General features: G+C 46.6%; 1 protein-coding gene across 1 annotated transcript; it reads left to right on the forward strand.

The window, feature by feature from the left end:
- Positions 1 to 1248: 1248 nt before the first annotated feature.
- LOC128328801 (erythroblast NAD(P)(+)--arginine ADP-ribosyltransferase-like) lies at positions 1249 to 18719 on the forward strand. Its single transcript, XM_053258881.1, has 4 exons — positions 1249 to 1362; positions 12715 to 12792; positions 15123 to 15804; positions 18485 to 18719. Exons 2-4 carry the CDS (start codon positions 12724 to 12726, stop codon positions 18586 to 18588), a joined length of 855 nt encoding a protein of 284 aa, XP_053114856.1. The 5' UTR covers positions 1249 to 1362; positions 12715 to 12723; the 3' UTR covers positions 18589 to 18719.
- The last annotated feature ends 2655 nt before the right edge of the window (positions 18720 to 21374 follow it).

Consider the following 21374-nt stretch of genomic DNA (forward strand, 5'->3'; position numbering starts at 1 on the left):
AGTTAGTGATGGAAATGGAGCCTGCATCTTTTCCCAGAAGTGCCATTATGTGGTATCAGCATTTTGTATTGAAATCATGGCGTATCTTTCTGGAACTCCATGAAATTATGCCAGGTGTTCCTTCCAGTTTGTTCCCTGCATCAATTTCACCACTGTAGATGTATGGAAATGCAACCACTTCAGAGAGATCACTGGGTAGGACCATAGAAATATAGGAAGCTGCCATATACTGAGTCAGACCCTTGGTCCATTAGCTCAGTATTGTCTGTCCAGGCTGGCAGTGGCTACTCCAAGGTTACAGGTAGGAGTCGCTCTCAGCCCTATCATGGAGATGCTGCCAGGGAGGGAACTTGGAACCTTCTGCATGCAAAGAGACAGGTGCTTTTCCACTGAGCTATGGCTCCATCCCCCAAGGGGAATATCTTACAGTGCTCACATGTAGTCTCCCATTCAAATGAAACCAGGGCAGACCCTGCTTAGCAAAGCAGGCAACTCATGCTTGCTACCAGAAGACCAGCTCTCCTCCCTTCTGTTGAAAGTGAAGGACTCTGCACTGTCTCATGCCTCAATGACAGAGGGGACATACTAGTGAGTCAGAGAGCTAGAGGGGTCAAGACATTGGTAATTCCTCCTCTCTACTGCTCTGACACTATCCCTTTGATATGTAGATTGCTACTCTCAGGGACGTCTTTCCTTCCTGCCTCCCTTCCTTCCTCCTTCTTCTCCCTGTCACACACACTCGCCCCTCTCTCTGCAGTATGTGTGCAGAGATGCAGACAGCATCTCTCTGCATCCAGCTAGATAGATAGATTAGAGATTCTATCTCCCCACTTTCCTATCTAGAATGGAGTTCTCCAATAAAGACTTCTTATATTGATTTGAAACTATGAGATGGCTCCAAGTTTCTTTTGACTCTTAGCATACACGCATGCCTGGGCAGACTCCGCTGTGTTTTGCATCTGTGCACTCTGCTGTAATAGAATGGTATCTCTTACCAGAGAGAATTCCCAACAGGTTATAGGCCCAGAGCCTTGAACTGCGTGTACTGCAACTAAAGAGTTAAGTTTGTTCCCGGAGATCCAGTGATATCAGCTGTGGGCACTTTGAATTGCTGATCTACAGCTGCTTTTATGGAGCACAGTGAGGATGGCTAATTACCTACAAGAAAAGCTTAGACTGACTGTTCCGAACCCAGACAATTACTTGGAATGGCAAATTTGACTGCAGCTTGCATGAGCGGAAGGACTACAGAGGGTCACTGAAGAGGATGCTCCCTCAGACGGAAACACACCTGCAGAGAAAGCTGCTAAGCAGGCATATGAACTGAATGATGCTAAGGAGCAGGCCCTCATCGCTTCTTCTGTGAGTAATCATTATCTTTCTACCATGTGATTTTGGGACCTCAACAGAAATGCTGAGCAAGTTAGATTCCTTGCCACTGAAAAGGGGGTGGGCATACACCTTTAATTTGAAAAAGAAAATGCAGAATCTCCAGTATAAAGATGGCAACTGCTTTGCCAGCCATGTAGGAGAACTACAGGACTATTTTGCATAATCTAAAGCAGCAAGAAAAGGATTTACAGAGAATCAGAAATTGGAAGCTCTGTTTCTGAGCATGCCCCCCACCCCCAATTACAGTAATATAATCGGGCAATTGGAAATCCACACTGCTCTAACTTTTGAGAAAGCGGTGGGAACTATTTCTTCTGAAGCAAGCAGAAGGCAAGTTTTGAGTTCTCGCTATGATGATAAATTGGCAAACAACTTCGCTCTTAAGGTGACACTTGGCCATACCAGAGAAAACCCAAGGTGGGGAGGGAATTCTGTGAGAGGAAATCGCAGGGGGCCCCATCTGTATACCAAAAGCTCTGGCTCCATTGCCAAGGGAACTCAGTCCAGAGGGAGAGGTCACATGACTGCCAGCAGGGAGACAGCTCCTGGGATGTCTGAAATGATGCCAACTGAAACGAATGCCTTTAGCTGTTTTCTGTGCAACCAATTCGGCCACAAGGTGGTCAACTGTCCCAAGAATCAGACAAGAAAAGCTGATTTTACTGATAGAGATTCAAATAAGAACTATAGTGTGTCCTTATTGCAAGGAGATGCAGGATTCATTTTAGACAGTGGATCAACAATTCACATCTCAAATCACCTGGATTTCTATACTGAACTATTTGATGTTCCCGAAAAGATTGTTCATTTGGGCAATAATACTACAATTAAAGCAATTAAAGCAAAGAGGAAAGGCGAAGGAATTTTGTATTGCAAGTTACCAGATGGATCCATTAATGAATTTCTAGTGGAAGATGTTTTGTTTATCCCTGATTTCTCAAGCTCCTTGCTTTCATTATCCAAGCTAGAGAAACAAGGCTGTGAACTGTATATTAGGAATGGACAGTGTGTTGTTACCCAGAATGGAGAAGTCTGCCTTGTAGGTATGGAATGCAAAGGCCTCTACAATGTGCAGGAGCAACCTGTATCAAAGACGGACAGAGAAAAACCAGCCTGGTCCAAACCTGAAGCATGTCAGCCTAATAAAGTGAACCTTGCTCAGTCATGCTCTCATGAAAACTGCTTGCAACTGTGGCATAGACGTCTAGGTCACAGGAGCTATGAATCAATTCAGAACATGAAGGAAAGGGGATTAGCTGATGGCATTGATTTTATACCATGTGACGTTGTGACTAACTGTGTTTGTTGTCTTGTGTAAGACCTAACCAGGTCAATTTTATATTGAATAAGTGCATAGATAGGTTAGCCATATTGTATTAAATGAATGCTTGACATGAGTCTGTTTGCTTGCCACAGTTTAGGTCTTGTAAGATGAGATCATGCCAAATTCCCCTGTTCTAGCAAAATTTTCCATGCTGACAAGAGCTTTTGTCTAAAATTAGAGAAAATCGGCCTGTCGGCTCGGGCACACTACCTCATTTTTCAATACCTCAGATCGAAAGTGCGTCGAGACTCAGTGTTCCATTTGAACGGGGGTCACTTGGCCCACACCTTGTTCCTCTTTCGCATCTCCCCTGGAACAGATTAGCTGAAGGTCATGAATGGTCAAGACCCCTTTCTCTGTCCAATCACCGTCGGTGCATGGGCAGATAGGGTGAGGGTACTTAAAGACCCTAATCTGAGGATAGAGGGTACCGGGCTCTCTCCCTCAGGGAGGGTGGCTCAGGCACAGCACACAGGAGGAGGAAAGGAGGGAGTTGATCCGGTCAATCAATTTGACGGCACCTAGCATCTAGCAAAAAGAGGAACAAGTCGAGGTTCCCTTGGGGCATAGTATATTGTGACCGCAAGGGTCTGGCTGTCCTGTCAGTGTCTCAAGGATGTTAGTTTTGTGACTGCTTTGTGTGAGAGAAGTAATTTTGCTGCATGCTGTATGCTGTGATTCATCTGAACATTGGTAAGAAAATAAATCTGTTTTGATTAATCATAACCCCTTCATTCTCCTCGTGTCTTCTTGGGTCTTGGGATTCTTGACGGCCAGGACCATCAAAAGAACCCATTGGTCAGTGTGAGGATTTTTGGAGTCTTCATTTATTCCTGGTTGCAGGGATTTTGGAGAGTCAAAAATCTCTTACACTTGAGTCCAAAGCAGTTAATAGGCCATTTTCTAAGCAGAGTGAAAGGAAGACCAGAAGACCTTTAGAGCTGATCCACACAGCAGGGGCATGGCAAGGTTGATGTAAGTGTTAAGACCTGGAGCTACCAGAACAGCATGTCTTTCTCTAGTACCATTCAATGACTTGCATCGTCCACAATTTACAAAACCTTTTACAAACAATTTAGGATGATGTTCTATTGTGGCACATAGGAGAGAGAGAGGGAGGGGGTGTGTGACTATGCTTCTTGTTACCACTGTTCAGCCTCATTTAAGATTTCTTTCCTTCATGAGCTGAGTTTCAGTGAGGGGGGCGCATTTTAAAATCTTGTCTCTAGGCCCACTCCAACCTTGCTTCACCCCTGGATGGTTGGTACAAGCTGGTTGAGCCCACTGTAAAAGAGGCTCAGCAGCTGCAGGCTCCAGGAGGGGCAGCGTGCATTTTCAGGTGGGGGGGTGGCGCGTGTGCTTTGTTCCACACATTTCAGATTTCCGAGGTCAGTTGTTTACTAAACTTATCAGACTCCTGCCTGCTTCCACCACACGTGGTTGTGTAGGGAGCCCTTTTTGTTCTGAGGATTCATGGACTCTCTAGAAAGCAAGCTGGGGGCGGTGGGGGATGCTCTACTATCGTTTCCTCCTGGCCTCACAGGGATCCTGCAATGGGGGGGAAGCTATCCCCTTCCCTCTGGCGCGGAGGAAAGAGGGACACGGTGCAGTTTGTGGGTAAATAATTTGGGAATAAAGTAAGGGAGCTTTATGGTTGTGCAATGTGCAGAGAAAATAGCGTGATCAGGGCTGGGAGAGCAGGAGAGCGAGAGCAGAAGGCGGGCGCCAGCTCCAAGAGGGGAGAAAAACAAACCAGCCCAACACAAACATACTCCAAATCATTTCAAGCTTTGCAGCAGAGGCAGAGAGAGAGGACCTGCCAAGCAAGCAGGAAGGCGAGAAAAGCCCTCGCAAGCCCTGGCTGAGAGGGATCCTGCCGCCCCCCCCCACACACACACACACCCCGCAGAAGGTTCCCTGGGATGTGTGCAGTGATTACTGTTCTTCATTGGTACTGTTTTTAGTTGGGTCTGTTGATGTGCAGACCTTGTGACTGTAGTTGGTATATGAAAATGCTTACAGTTCTTCTGTTGTATTAGCTGGTTCTGCTGTGCTGTCATTTACACCTTTTAACTAGTTGGGATAGTTAGCAGAGTCTGCATCGGGCCAGGAGAAGGAGAGGAAGACAGTGACGGGGCGGGAGGGGGGCGTTTAAAATATCTTGTCTCTGGGCCCACTGCAAGCTTGTTACGCCCCTGAGCCTGACTCCTCCTCAAGTTAGTCTAAACTTGAAAGAGAGAAGAGCCTTCTTTGTTGTTGGCAGGGGTGGGGGTGGAGTTTCCTGATCTCTGTCTGCAGATCATTTACAGGCTTCCACTCAGGAAGCCGCTACTATTTTGTATACTCATTGCCTGCTAAGTGTTCTTATCAGCAACGCTGCCATCCTCCAGCAGGGAGCAGGCAATTATTTCTTGATTGTTCCTTGTCTCTGAGTAAGTAAAAACTGCTGCAGAAAAAACATTTTTAAAAAAAAATATTTGGGGGTGGGGGTGTTCATCATCATTCTCATTTGTTGCCCACCAAGCCCCTGCTGGGCTGCATTCAGTACTCTCTGAGTAAGTAAAAACTGCTGTGGAAAAACCATACGGGGGACACGGGGGGGGGGTGCGATACCTTATTGATGCAATTCAGGCAGCAATTGTATCCTTGCTTGCTTTATATATTTTTTCCTCTCATTGGTGGTGGTGCTGGAGGAAAGTGAATAAGGCAGGCTTAGGGCAACCCCCCTCCCCAGCAGAAATTCATCATGGCACGAATCTTCACCACCTACTGAGGGAACTGTTGTAGATCTGGCTGTTGCAGAGCTGCTGAGGGTTTCGCTTTCTCTTCCATCTACTTGCAGGCAGGCCTAGCGGAGTAATAACTTGTAAGAAGTAGCTCCAAGGTCCGTCATGAGGAGCGAAGTACGGGGAGGTTGTATTAACTAGTTCGTGAGGGAGAGAGGAAGTAAGGGTTGTGGACCATACAAATACAGCATTGCCTTAAAATAGAATGAGTGGGAGGTTGTGTTTTTTAGAGACAAACATTTGCCTTTCATCCATAATTGGAAAAAAAGTGGTGAAAGGAAGGTGTTAATGGTGCACAGATCTGGGTCCACCAGAAATAAGTGGGCTACTTCTAGAATCAAATGCTAGGTCTGTGTAGCTGGATCTTATTGGGAGAGAAGAGCAAATGTTTTAATGTTCAGCTTCTGTAAAGATTAAAATGGTGATGCTAAAAAGAACCTTTGTCCCCAAATACGACAACTTCTTTTTTCATTTTATTAACCAATGATATGATAGGAGTCTTAGGAGAAGATACAAGAGGTGACATATAAATGATGATGCATGCTTTAAATGAGGATTGGGAGGTGTGGTACTAGGAAGTTATTCTTACAGTCTGAAGTTTTATCAAAAACAAAAAACACTCTGCCCCCGTATGAACACAGTAGCCTAAAAAGGATCTGACTAACCTTTATTTGTATACTCTCAACAGTGTGATTCCCATGTTGGTCCCAGAAAATGAACAATTTCTTATGTAGATGAAAGTAGTACCGTATGTAAGTTTGCATGTTACACAGCATTCTTCATTGGGCTGAGCAGCTGTAGAGATCTCACCTCTCTTTCAACAGAACCACACAGCACATTTCTACAGTGAGGCTTCTTAAAAATGCAGAGACCTCAGTAAATACACTCAAATAAATCTCTACCGGGTTGTCAAAAACAATTTGTTTTCACATCAATGTGCACAGGAGCTTGAGTTATGCCTTCATAGTTGACTGCTTTCAAAACTGTAAATTTTGCATAAGGTTAAGATGAAAGGGAGAGGGAAGCATGAGTTTACACGATGCAGAACAGCAAAAGGAGAAATTGATCTTGGCAAAACATAATTCCACCTTTATTTCTAATAGACAAAATACGAAGCAGATCTCTGTGTCCTATCCACCCCCAGGCCAGTACCTCCAGTTACTGTTGCTGGTGTCTATCTTACATTTCTTTTAGATTGTGAGCCCTTTGGGGACAGGGAGCCATCTAATTTTAATTTAATTTTAATTTAATTTTAATTTCTCTGTGTCAACCGCCCTGAGCCATTTTGGAAGGATGGTATAGAAATGCAATGAATGAATGAATGTGTGCATGAACTGCAAAGATGGGATCAGAATATTAATTATTAATCTTGATTGCCGTCAAGATTCAGAAGTCTCTTATCTTGACTTAACAATTTAACTGATTTTGTGTTTGCAATCAAGATGATCACACTTTAAAAAGCTGGGCTGCTGCTCATCTGTAGTAACAATTTCCAGAGGGGCCATGCTGTCTGATGCAGTCAGAACACAAGGGGGCTATTCTGACAATCAGGGGAAATCGGGGACGATTTTTCCCCATCGTCAGAACTACTAGGCTCGGCTGCGAGCCTGGTGGTTCTAGAGCGGGTAACCTGCTCGAGAACCCCTGGTCAAAAACCAGGTTTGCGGAGCAAGAGCAAGCTCACGCGTGGCATACTGGGGCTTGCGGGGGGCATGCGGCCCCCGCTCCCCCCAGCCCCCGCTGGCTCCGTCACGGAGCCGGCAATCGTGTGAGCTCCCTCTCCACTCGTGAGACCCAGCTCAAGAAGTTTTGTGGCACTTTAAAGATTAACTCATTTGTTGTAGCACAGGCTTTCATGGACTAGATGAAGTGAGCTTCAGTCCACAAAAAGGTTAGGCTACAATTGCCATGTTAGTCTCCAAGGTACTCTAAGAGACCTTGTTTCTTCTGAAGCAGTTACTTAGCCATGTGAATTTAAGCAACTTACTTCTCATTTAAAAGGCACCTCTACAGTAATAGCTTTATTAAAAAAAAAAATAAGTAGATGAGTATCATCAATCAGTTAAGGAAACTATGGCAGAGGACAGCTTCTGGCTTTACACAGCAGTAAGCACGGGGGAGCGGGGTCCAATCTAGATTTCCTGGCAAACATGCCTGAATGATTGTATATATCCCATGTAATGTGAAGCAGTGCTGGGCTAGGACTGGGGAGACCCGAGTTCAAATCCCCCTTCAGCCATGATACTCGCTGGGTGACTCTGGGCCAGTCACTTCTCTCTCAGCCTAACCTACTTCACAGGGTTGTTGTGAGGAGAAGCTTAAGTATGTAGTACAGTGCTCTGGGCTCCTTGGAGGAGGAGGAAGAGTGGGATATAAAAAATGTAAAGTAAAATAAATAAAATAAAAACTTCATTAATTCTTTAAAAATCAGCCCTTTGCCCAATTCCTTTGGAATCTGGGTGGTGGCAGGCACCCATTGGGGCACTACCACCCGACCCACTCTTCTGCCCCCAAAGCCCCCTTTCTGCCCCGAATCTGCCCTAAAGAACCTAACAGCACACGTCAACAACAGCAGAGCTTTGCAAAGAACCAGGTTTCCAAAGCAAGCACGATATATCACACAGATGCAGCAGACTAGGCCTTAGGGCCAACAACAACACAGTGCCCTGCCCTCCCTCCCCAAGCATTTTTCATCCACAAACAACAGAGACACAGCACCACACAACCTATTTGATGCAAGCAATCTAGTTTGAATAAAAATGATGATGATGCTAGAAGTCACAATATGACCCAATCTTCATTGCAAAGAAGAAGTTCAGAGAGAGAGAGAGAGAGAGAGAGGGAACCAGCCAGGATGCTCATCTATGAGGTCCCAAAAATACACTACAGCACAGCAAACCATTCCAAGGCATTTGAATTGCATAATGTATATACATTGTAACTAGGAACCAGATACAAGGGAACAGATAGGGAGCAGTAAGTTAAAGTTTAATAACTTTTAAAGTTTAAATGAAGTTAAATTCATTGCAACCCAAACTAAAACCTCCCTCCAAAACAGGGGAAAAAAAACCCCAAGAATACACAATTCCAGAGGGTGTGTGTGAAAATGGGGTACCCTCACTCAGTATAGGGCTTCACCCTTCTGTGGTCTGGTCTCTGTCTCTACTCTTCTTCTTCAATCTTCTTCTTGACTTCTTCTCCTTCTTCAGTCTTCAGATTGGGGGCGGGGGGGCAGGGGAAAAGCCTGGAGAATCTGGGGGGTGGTGGCTTGCTAGGTGGTGGCTGGCACACAGCAGGCACAGGCAGGCAGTGATTCTTTCAAGGGAATTTAAAAAAGAATTATTCTCAGGACAACAACAACAAAAATAAGCAGTGCAGCAGAGATTTAAAAAATTAATCTATTCCTAGGCTGGTAGCCACACTAGCCACTAGCCTCCAGCAGGGGCAGGCAGGCAGACTGGGTGGACAGGCTGAGCTCAGGCTGGCAAGGCAATAGGCAGGCACAGGCAGGCAGTATAGAGGCAATGGCATGGCCATGGTGGCATGGTGACAAGCAAAGCAGCAAAGTTCTCTCTTTCTTCCTCCTGGCAGAACAAGGCAGAATGGTGGCTGACAGGCTGAGAACAAATGTTTGAACAAATCCTTGAACTCCTTCCCTCCCACCCTTACCCCTTCTTCGACTCTTCCCCTGGCAAATGTGGCAAGAGCCAAAGGAGCCAATCGGGAGCAAGGAGGGAACCATCAGGAGATCAGCCCATTGCTTAGTTCACTGCTCTGAAGGGAAAATAGGCAGGAAATTCAAACTGATGTCAAAACACAAAATGGAGACTGAAGGAGAAAGACGTTTAGCGATCACAAAATGGAGGTCCGAAACTACAAATCTTTCAGAGCCGAAACAGGGGCAATTCATTTTGGCTCCAAAACTTTCAGGCTTGGCCATCGGGTGATTTGTTTTGCCTACAAATCTCCCGAAATGGCCCGTTTCGGGTACAAATCATTTTGTACCCGAAATGTTTCGCACATCCCTATCAATCAACACCCAGGTGTGTGTTTAAAAATAACCATACTTTCCACTAGTGTGTGGAATGGAAGACTCTTTCCAACCACGTGACAAGACTGAAATGCCACAAAAGAGAGTTCTTTTTGCTTTCATCATTTCAAAAGTTCAGGACGGTTTGATTGCTTTGCTTCTTTCTTTATTGCTCTTTCTGGAAGAGCTAACACCAAGATTCTAGCTATTTTTTCTTCCCTACAACTAACGTAGCAGATCACCTTTCCTTTCGGGTATTCTTTTAAAATTATCATTGTCCTCATTGCATTATCTAATGTCTTGCTTCTCAGTTTTTCACCCCATGGTGGTGTCGAGGAATGGTTGATTTAGGTCTGCTAAGGAACTTACTTGAGACAAAATGGGCCTATGCAAAAAGAGAAAGTTTGCCTTTGAACCATCATGGAAGCAGACTGCTATAACCCAACATCAAAAAAAGTCATAGAATGGCTTTTTCAAGGGGTTTGGGGATTTGTTTTGTTCGTAAGACAGAGCAGCTTTGAAACTCACTGGTGGGTGAAAGCCAGCCAGAGCTGAGGAATATTATCTAGTTTGGAATGACTGGTCCCTAAGAGAGATGGTGCCAATGCTTCAGGTTCTCAGAGTGGGGATAAGGCAGACTCTGGCAACAACAAGTGTACCGAAACAAATCAAGAAGCCTCACAGGGTCAGAACTGCCTCTAGGAAGAGACGTGCGGGGAGGAAGGGTGCAGGGTGTGCATGTTTCTGTGCGCATGCTAGATGCCTCCAAGGCTGAAGTCCTGCATGACAAGCAAGAACGGCGACGTAGTGCCAGTAGGCAAGCCAGAGGTCTTGGGTTGTGGGGCAGTCAGTGGGTCTTGGGGATGCCAGCAATAGTCCTACATGAAGTTTATGCAAAGATTTTTATTCAACCTGTAAATAAAATAAAACATTTGTTAAAACAAAAATGAAAAGTTTAAAACATTACAATTTAAAAAATTTTAAACAATATTTTAAAACAGTATTAAAACCATTAAAACAATATTAATTAAAAGCGTGGGTGAACAAATGTGTCTTTAAATACTTTTTTAAAGCTGCCAGAGATGGGGAGGCTCTTATTTCACTAGGGAGCACATTCCAAAGCCTCGGGGCAGCAGCGGAGAAGGCCAGTCCCTGAGTGGCCACCAGACGAGCCGGTGGCAACTGCAGACAGACCTCTCCAGCAGATCTCAGTGGGCGATGGGGTTCATGACGATGAAGACGTTCTCTTAAATACCCAGGGCCCAAGCTGTAGGGCTTTATAGCTTATAGCCAGCACCTTGCATTTTGCCCAGAAACATATCGGCAGCCAGTGTAGCTCCTTCAATACAGGAGTTATATGGTCTCTCTGAGGTGACCCAGAGACCAACCTGGCTGCCGCATTCTGGATCAACTGTAGTTTCCAGACTACACACAAGGGCAGGCCCACATAGAGCGCATTGCAGTAATCCAGTCTGGAGGTTACCAGCAGATGTACCACTGTTTTGAGGTCATCTATCTCAAGAAACGGACGCAGCTGGTGTATCAGCCGAAGCTGATAGAAGGCACTTCTGGCCACCACCTCAACCAGGGACACCAGGGAGAGACTCGGATCCAGAAGCACCCCCAGACTGCGTACCTGTTCCTTCTGGGGAAGTGTGACCCCATCCAGAACAGGCAGATTCAAATAGTCTCTCAAGTTCCAACCCCGCACAATGAGTACCTCCATCTTATCTGGATTCAGTCTCAGTTTGTTATCCTTCATCCAGCCCCTTACTGCCTCCAGGCAGGCATTTAGGAGGTTATGCCTTCTCCTGATGTTGCTGACATGGAGAAATATATTTGGGTGTCATCAGGATACTGATGGCACCCTGCACCAAATCTCCTGATGATCTCTCCCAGCGGTTTCATGTAGATGTCAAACAATATCGGAGACCATATGGAGCGCTGGGGAATACCACTGGAAGGAAGCTTCGCAAACTGTTCTAATGTGAAGTGGTGTGGAGGACTCATTCCACAGTTCAAGGATTTGTTAATATCTATTCAAGGATTTGTTAATATCTAAAGCTCCCACCCCACCCCCTCTACCTATATATATATTATTTTTTTCTCTGGTTCTTGCACAAATGCACAATCCCTTTCTGTTTCCTTAATATAGAGGCAATCAAGGGATTGCAGTCTGCATCATGGTGCTCCCCCTAGTGGCAGTTTTGCACAAAAAGGCCTAGAGAGAAAAAATATTTTTTTAAAAAACTTAATCACATCATTCCCGCTCTGAGATCCCATTGGCCCAAAATGTGGGGGGGGGGGCAGTGAATGTGATTCTTTTGGAATATGGACACCCCCTGCCTGGAAAACCCACTGCAGAGGTGGGCAATGTGAACGGCCACAACGCTGTCACGATGCATTGAGAAACATTGAAAAACGCTGTGCCACTGCCTAATACCTTTGCAACACTTTAACTGGCGCAAATAAAATGCCCAGGAGGTATATATGTAAAAATATCTACATTGCTGAGGCAGGGGAATGCACACGTGCAATTGTGTGTGGGGAGTGTGTCCTTTGCACAGGAGCGAGAGGAAGGAAGGGCTGAGGCTGTTTGGTTTTTTCACCCGACACTTTTTCTCGAGCAAAGGAGCAGGAGGGTGGGTGGCGGGGGGAGCATCTTCACTTTTGTCAAAGGGTCCACTCCAACCTTGCATCTAGAGGAGGATGTCACGATGTGTTCTGTGTGGGGCTGCCTATGAAGACCACCCAGACACTTCAGCTGGTACAAAATGCAATGCCCGGGATCTGGATGTCCGTCCGTGCTTATTCCAACTGCCCTGATTGCTAATCTGTCTCTAGGCACAATTCCAAATGCTGGCCACTATCCTGATAGCCCTGAATGCCTTTGTTTCCAGCTTTTGATTTTGGCACAGGGCAGGGCTGAATTTCAAGGGCAGCCAACAAGTGCTCCCTCTCAGAAGGATTCCCAGATGCTCCTGACTACAACTCCCATAATCCCCAGTCAACAGCTATGGTGGCTGGGGATAATGGGAATTGTAGTCAACAACATCTGGGAATCTCACTGACAGGGAACGCTGGCATCCATGGGTTCTGAACTCCAGACTTATTTTCCACACAATGATGTATGGGGGCTAAAAGGCACAAATACAGATGGTTTGGTGTTGTTTTCTCCTTAGGAGTGGATCATGAGGACGCCACCTGCACATCTGGCTCTGCTGCTGCATCTGATGGGGAGCTTCATAAGAGACCCTCAGGTAAGAAGGGCCCAAGAAGGACGGGGACTGGGAGAGAGAAGGAGTCTGGAAGGCAAATCACATGAAGAGCCCACTTGACGTGACTGGGTGGACCGAGCCAGGAGTCTTTGTGCCTAGGAGCACAAATCTGGGAACTGAGCAGTTGCCTTTCTGTTGAGTAGGATTTCATTTTGTCTTTGTAGCAGGGCTCAATGCTGAGGGGCCCCAGGCTGATCAGAACTGGCTCCTTGAAACACAGATCTCTCCAGCTGCTGCAACAGCAGAAGCAGCAGCTGTACACTATCCCAAGCTTGTTTTGATTTTATCCTCACAACAATCCTTTGAGGTAGGCTAAGTTGAGAAATAGGGAGTGGCTCAAGATCACCCAGTGAGCCACTTCATGGCCGAGAGACTGTTCTCACACACAGCCTAACCCAGGCTAGGGACACCCAGCCTGGGTTAGCTGCTCATGAGAACCACCAGGATCAGGCCCAATCCCGGTGGGCCAGCACCACCTAGCCCAGATTTTTAGCCCAGTTGCTAGCTGAGGCTAAGTGAGCAAGTGCTCCCTTAACCCGGGCTACCAGATCATGTGTTCACTGGGCAATGTTTAGCCCTAGCAGACACAGAGACGGATGCTTAGAGTGCCCATCTTCAGGGGGAATCCCCTGATGCATTGTGTGTATCACATGGTGTATTGGGATCTCCAGAGACTGGGAGAATGAGTTCTGGCCTCTGCAGACCAGCAGCTCAGCCACTGGTGCCAAATGTGGGCTAAACTGAACATTGTGCTCTAGGGCGCTTTCCAGATTACACACTTACAACGGTGTCACGGTGTCCGTTAATGTGCTTCTATACTTCCTGTGTTTCAACATCGTAGTCCCTGCGAAGTCAGCAAGGGGCCGTTCACATTTCCGATGCCTTCTTTCGGATTTTATCTTTGCATTATAGTGCTACAACATTGCAAGTCCGTTGCAGAAAAATAGCTGTAGGAGTTTGAGATCCTGGGGATCGTTTCTAATAAGATCCAGCCAAGCCAAAGCATTTTACCTCTGTTGTAGCGTGTAATCTGGAAAGTGCCCTGCTGAACCCATCAAGGGAACACTACACCACAAGCACAGAGTTCACCAAACTTCCACAATCCACATACACTGTTGTTGTTGTTATTAACTGGATTTCTATACTGCCCTTCCAAAAATGGCTCAGGGCAGTTTACACAGAGAAACAACAAATAAATAAGATGGATCCCTGTCCCCAAAGGGCTCACAATCTAAAAAGAAGCACAAGATAGACACCAGCAACAGCCACTGAAGGGATGCTGTGCTGGGGGTGGATAAGGCCAGTTACTCTCCCCCTGCTATCTAAAGAGAATCACCACATTAAAAGATGCCTCTTTACCAAGTTAGCAGGGGATGTGTTTTGGATGGACCTGTCAGGGAATTCTTATGATTCCTTGAGGGAAATGTTTTGTCAGTGAAATTTTGGAGAGCATAAAACGTAGGAAGCTGCCTTCTACCGAGCCAGACCAGTCTATCTATAACTTTTAAAAAGTTTGTTTTTCTTTTGTTTGGGGGTCTGATGCCTCCTTGTGTGGAGATTCCTAAAGATCCTTTGTGCAGGATGTTCCCAGAAACCGGTATAAATGCTAGGGAGTCAAGAGACGATGCCTGATTGGTCTGGTAGGCCTTTTCCTTTTTCCGGAGAGAGGGGGAGGCCACCATCAAGGGAGATGTCATTGCCCACCAGAAGAGGCTTGTCCTAATGAGCTGGGTGGGCACCAAGCAAGGCTCAGCATCCTCTGGTTCCTGGCAGCTCTGGCTACTTCTTCTCTCCTCTCCCATCTCATCCTGCTCCACCCCAGGCTGGTCATTCATCAGGTAGAGCTGCACAGGCTGAGCTGGGACAGGATGGGTGGGGCAGAGAGGAGCAGTCATCAGGACTCCTGGGGAGCAGAGGCGGCTGGGCCTCCTTTGCACACACACACCGGCTCATGGGACGAGCTGCTACTGTTGTTGCCCATTCTGAGTACACTCACCCCATTATCGCCCCTGTTGGCATAATTTAACAGGAGAGTAATTACAGGGCTTTGAGGTGGGGGGAGAACCCTGCACAACCTGTTTGATCAGAGATGCCTGTGGTGCAAAACGAACAGGTGCATAGTGGGAAGTGATGCCTCTGGCACATGGCTCTTAAGGATGATTGTTTGTTTGCCCCTTGCTTGGGTGGAGATGGCATCTTTCTCTCTGTATCTCAGTTTTCATCATTAATCCCATCTGCAGTCTGCACAACAATTAGACAGACCTCCCCGCCGCCCCAGCAGCACCTGTCCTCATGTCCTCTTCCTTCCTCAGGTCTCCTGTATCACAGAGATCCCGCTTGACATGGCCCCAAACTCCTTCGACGACCAATATTGGGGGTGTGCAGATAACGCCAGCCTGGAAGACCCCGTCCACACTGACTTTGCCAGCAATGCAAACTACGCCAAGATCTGGGAAGCGTCAAAGTCCAAATGGTATGGCATGGACCATTCCTCTTTTCCCAGCAACCTTAAGCCAGTGTATGGCATTGCAGTCTTGACTTACACTGATAACGAGGTGTACAAAGCTTTCAATGAAGCTGTAAGAGAAGGTGGTCAATCTCAACAGTATTACCAGCGCAATTTCACCTTCAAGAGCTTTCACTTTCTCCTAACCAGAGCCCTTCAGGTCCTGAAGAAGACCACTAAGCCCGAGTGCTACACAGTGTATCGTGGGGTAAGCGGCATCCGCTTCACCGTCTCCAAGTCCCAAAAGATTGTCCGTTTGGGGCAATTTTCCTCCGCATCACTGAGCCGGGAAATTGCCTTGTCATTTGGAAAAGACATGTTCTTCACCATCTACACCTGCCTTGGGGTCTCCATTGAGAAATTATCCTTGCGTCCTCACCAGAAGGAGGTTCTGGTCCCACCCTATGAGACGTTCACTGTCATCAATTCCACAGAAAACTTCATTGCACTCCACCACAAGGGAAGTCTCAGCAACTTCAACTGTGGATGTAAGAGCGATAAGAGCTGTGGGGTGGGTGTGTGTGTGTGTGTGTGTGTGCGCGCGCACACACGCACATTAGACTCTCAGTGCTGCACAGCAGCAGACCTTCTCTACAAACCTATGTCAGTTTACCAGAGTCACAGTTTACCAGAGTCATGGTGTTCAGTGCTGAGAATGGTGAGTGGAGAAAACTCTCCTTGGTGCTAGGAGGACCCCGTGGCGATTCCTGTTCACTCAGCCATGGGGAGCGACAGCTAGGGAAGTGGCCAGGGCTGAGGAAGTGGCAAGAGGCAGTGGCCACACCTGCCATCAGCCCTGGCCCTAGAGAAGGGGAGGAGCTGAGGACGAAGAAGCGGGGAACAGAAGCAGAGAGATCGCTCGAGCTTGGTCCCTCTGAGGACCAGGATGAGGCCAGTGACCCTGAAGGCGGCCGCCATGAAAGCACTGCCCCCACTGTGCTTCCCCAACCCTATAGAAGCTATCCTTGGAATTTCAGCAACAGCCCCTAAACCTACAGCAGAGCCCCCACGATTCCCCCCTCTGGAATAAAGCCCCTGTGGCCAGAAGCGAGGGCAGCGTGACCCTGTTCTTCTGTCTCTGGGTCTGTCCAGACGGTGGCTTATTCAGCCACTGCCACTGATTATTAGGGGTGGTTTTATTATTTGTTTGTTTGTTTGTTTGTTTAACATATTTTATACCACCCAAAACTTATGTCTCTGGGCGGTTTACAACAAGATAAAAACAACATTAAAACATTAGTTTTAAAACAAGAAATTTAAAACACAACAATTTTTTAAAAAAATTAAAACAATATTCTAAAATAACATTAAAAACAGTCAAAACAATATCAGTTAAAAACCTGGGTGAACAGATGCGTCTTTAAAAACTTTTTTAAAACTGTCAGAGATGGGGAGGCTCTTATTTCACTGGGGAGCGCATTCCAAAGCCTTGGGGCAGCAATGGAGAAGGCCCATCTGGTGGTCCAGATGATGGTGGTCCAGATGATGACGGGACATCCCTCAACTCAACTGTGCAATCTGCATGACAATCCTAGCAATCCCTTGGCCTTTTCCTATGGCATTTATTCTAACTTGATCATGGGAGAGAGAGAGAGAGAGAGAGAGAGAGAGAGAGAGAGAGTGTGTGTGTGTGATGCTGCAGAAGTTCAATAGGCCAGAAGTGCACAACAGCAACATCGAATGATTATCGTGTTTAAGTATCTTTGCCTGATGCTTTGCCCTGGTACAGACAGAAGACAGTCAAATGAGTTGGTGCAAGGACTGTGCTAGTTAGAGATGCCCCGATCTGACTTTGCATACAGCCCCCGCCCCCCCATGGAAGATCTTTCACTGTGGGGCAATGAAGCTGGGGAGTGGGGGCTCTCCTGGGTCTCTAGCATCATCTAGTGTCCAGAGAAGGGAAGTGCCCCTCTCACCAAGAGAACTGCCTTCAGAGCTTAGGCAGTTGGGGCTGAATCCCACCCCCCGCACCGCGCATACAGCATTCCCGTTCCTAGGCATACCTGGGGAGAGGAGGTGGCTCTTCTCGAAGCCAGTGGAGCTCTGCAGTATAGGTGGGGGCACTCTAGGAGCCAAGCCCCTTCTTCTGGTCCCAACCTCAATTTGTAAAAAGCTGCCTGCCCAGTAGACGCCACCATTCTGTTTGTGATGGGGGGGCAGGGGTGGTTGTTCTTGCTGCTCCAGGGCCTGTTCCAAGCTGGCTGCGTTTGGAGGTGCCCGGACTCTGGCTTGGGCCAGGCCTTGTTTCTTTCTTTTTTGTTCTTTGCCATTTTGATAAGCCTCTGAGTGGATTTTTAACTCGGGAAAAGGGCTTTCACTCTGGTGCAACACATGTCTCAGTTTTGATTGCTCAGCCACTCGGCCAAGTTTTCTCACCACGTGTAAGCTGCACGTGGAGGGTTTTTGTACTTTTCCAATAGTAAGAAAGGAGAGTCTTCCTGGACATTCACCCAAATCCGGGGGGGGGGGTGTCAAAGCATTGATAAGTGGGTGTGGTGGCAGCATATTATCTACCAGGAAAGTTCTGGGGAGCAGCCTCTGTGGGTGAAAGCAAGAGAGAGGATGATTCTGCATGAGAGCCAGTGTGGTGTAGTGGTTAGAGTGCTGGACTAGGACCGGGGAGACCTGAGTTCAGATCTCCATTCAGCCATGATACTAGCTGGGTGACTCTGGGCCAGTCACTTCTCTCTCAGCCTAACCTACTTCACAGGGTTGTTGCGAAAGGGAAACTCAAATATGTAGTACACCACTCTGGGCTCCTTGGAGGAAGAGTGGGATATAAATGTAAAATAATAATAATAATAATAATAATTTTTCTTCCCCTCACGGGAACTTACTCTAAGCGAAAGGCTGGGTTAAATCCGCAACGTCCTGGGCCGGACTACTGTGGGGGGGATCCACACAGTAGAACCAAGTATTTCCCAAACATTTCTTGGAAATACTTCCAAGCATTTCCTGCCCCTAGCCAGCATGTGGGCTGTGTGAGCTGTTCTGCCCTCACCATGACCTGGTCGTAACAGAAGGAGAGTCAGACGGGAGCCCCTGCCTCGTTTCCAGGGAAGGGCAAGAACCTCCCAAAGCGGCTGCTCCATGGAGGAGAGGGGGAGGCAGGTCCTTGGGTCTCTTCACCACTCACACTTTTAACCTTTTGTCTTATTTTTATCTCAGCTGCTGCAGGTCTGAGCCGGTTCTCTGCTACCCTCCCAACGCCTCTCCTGGTCGGGGGATTTCTTCTCCTTGCTGGGGCTCTCGGGTCACCCGGTGTCTTCTGACTGCAGCATCAAAATCAAAAGTCTCTGCATCCATTACAGAACCACCTAATGGGAAAGAATCAGGGTGTGTGTGTGTGTGTGTGTGTGAACATGGAAATCAAGGGGAAGGGCAGTATCTACTACTCCTGCTACAGCGCCAAGCACCAGCTGCAAACAAGGCATTTTCCAGGCCACAGGGTGCAGCTGCTATATACTGAATGCTTTGAATTTACTTTGGGTTCCCTGTTTTTTCTTTTATTTTTCCCTCTTTTACATGCAAAGATTGCGTGAGATTATTCAACATTTGTCTGTATGAAATATCTTCTGTGCAGATAAAACAACTTTAAAATGAAAACAATATAATCTTCTAGCACTAAGAGGGGGGAAATAGAGCATAATGAGCCATTTCAGATAAAATGCAGCAGTCTTCTCTTCTGCACACCTCCTGGAATACAAGTGATAATTCTCAAAAGAAAATGAGAAGCCCACCCAAGCAGCTCAGCAGGGATGATTCAGCATTTACTTCCCCTCCTCTGAGCTAGCCCTGAGACAAAGGCTTTAATCTGTGACAGAAGGAGGGAATTCCAAAAAGAGAGGCCACTGCTGAACAGGCCCTGACAGTCTGAGCTCATATCAAAAAGGGAATTTGAGGGAGGGGGGAGGGAGAGTGTGGGAGGCTTATAAGGAAGCCAGCAGTCCCTATGGTAACCTGGGCTGAGCCACTGAGGACTTTAACAGGGGGCACTTTCTACAAATATTTTTGCCTCATGCAAAAGTTACCCCCCACCTTCTGAACATTTGGGAGAGATGAAGACAGGATAGAAATTATTTGCTGCTCCCCAACCATACTTCTCCCTCCACAATGCCCGTTCTGTCAGAGCAATGTGGTTGGAGATGGAGTTCCAGTGCATTGACCTTTTGCACCAACTATCCTAATGACCACTAGGGGCACTGGGAGTAGAGGTAGTGAGTGAGAGTCTCTTTACCTATCCCTGCTTTACCTCTACCCTATGACCCCTGCCTTGACTCCTCAGTTACTTCCTGTAGCAAGTCAGTCCTCTTCCTTGTCCACCAAGTCCATCTCTCTCTCTTCCTACTGATTCATTATGTATCTAATAGATAGGACAGGTCTTTCCTATCCCAAATGTACTTCAGCAATAAATCAATTTAGTTTAGATGCCTCCTGCCCTCACTCTGAAGTCTGAACTGGCTCAGTGGCACAGCAATATATGCGGACCACTACCAGCGACAATAGGTAATTTCAAATACTTCCTAACGTTCACTGATGATTATTTACAATATATAGTTGTCTTTCTACTAAAGGAGAAATCACAGATGCTCGAGAAACTCCAGGACTACGTGGCCATGGCATGCAACAAATTTGAGAGGAAGCCAAAGATCCTGTGTACAGACAACAGAGGAGAATATATGTCCAGTGCCATGCAGCAGTTCCTGAGAGAACATGGAATCGTGCATCAAACCACAGCAGCTTACAATCCATCCCAAAATGGAGTGTCAGAAAGAAAGAACTCAACTCTCCTGGACATGGTAAGATGCATGCTTGCTGATGCATACCTCCCACAGAAACACTGGGAAGAAGGCATCATAACTGCTACATATATACAAAACAGAATGCACACAATGGCTGTAGGAACAATACCATATGAACTTTGGCATGGTCATAAGGCACCCATGACACATTTGCATGTCTTTGGATGCACTGCTTATTCATACATCCCAAAGGAAAAAGGAACTAAGTTAGGAGCTAGGGCCACAAAAGGGATTTTTGTAGGCTACTCAGCGCAATCCAAAGGCTACAGAATTCTGGATCCTGACACCAACAAGATAACCATCAGAAGATTGGTGTATTTTGATGAGAATGAAAGAGCTGCATCTTCAGAGGGGGCTTACACTGAAGCAAGCAACCAGATCAAACACCCTTACAACTGGATTATGCTTCCTGATCTCAGCAGAATTGAGGAGGAGACAGTAGATGCAGATCCAACCACACTCAACACAGAGACCTCCAGCGATCCACCAGACTCACCTGATATAGTGGAAGAGACCACAGAGGGTGAGGTGAGGCGATCAGCGTGCTCAACCAGAGGTGTTCCAGTTCCAAGACCGTCCTGCCTCGCAAAAAAGGTGGAACAACCTTAACCCTCGTCATGGGAGGAGATATCCCAGCTACCACAACCAGAAGCCCAGAAGTGGAAACAAGCAGCAATTGAAGAGCTTGAGGCTCTACAGAAAAACAAAACCTGGACTCTTACTAAGCTACCTCAAGGAAAGAAAGTTATAGGCTGTAAATGGGTTTTCAAACTCAAACATGATGCTGACAGTGAGGTTCAGTGCTATTAAGCCAGACTAGTAGCAAAAGGATATTCAAAGAAATATGGAGAAGACTACGATGAAACATTTGCACCAGTAGTCAAACACACCACAGTAAGAACTCTGTTGCATATTGCTGCTAGCAAAGGAATGCATGTTGAACACCTAGATGTGAAAACTGCATTCTTGCATGGTGAACTGGAAGAGGACATTTACATGCAACAACCATTGGGTTTCTTAGAGAAAGGCAAAGAGGACCTTGTATACAAACTGCAAAAGATCATTTATGGTTTGAAACAAGCTTCCAGAGCGTGGAACACAAAACTGAATGATATGTTACTTCAAGTAAACTTCAAAAGAAGTGAAGCTGATCCCTGCCTGTACACCAAATGCAGAGATGGCAAATGGACTTACATTTTGGCGTATGTTGATGATTTGATTCTTGCCTATGAGAATCCAGATGACAGCAAGGAAAT

Source organism: Hemicordylus capensis, chromosome 6 (assembly GCF_027244095.1).
Source record: "Hemicordylus capensis ecotype Gifberg chromosome 6, rHemCap1.1.pri, whole genome shotgun sequence".
NCBI classification, from domain to species: Eukaryota; Metazoa; Chordata; class Lepidosauria; order Squamata; family Cordylidae; genus Hemicordylus; species Hemicordylus capensis.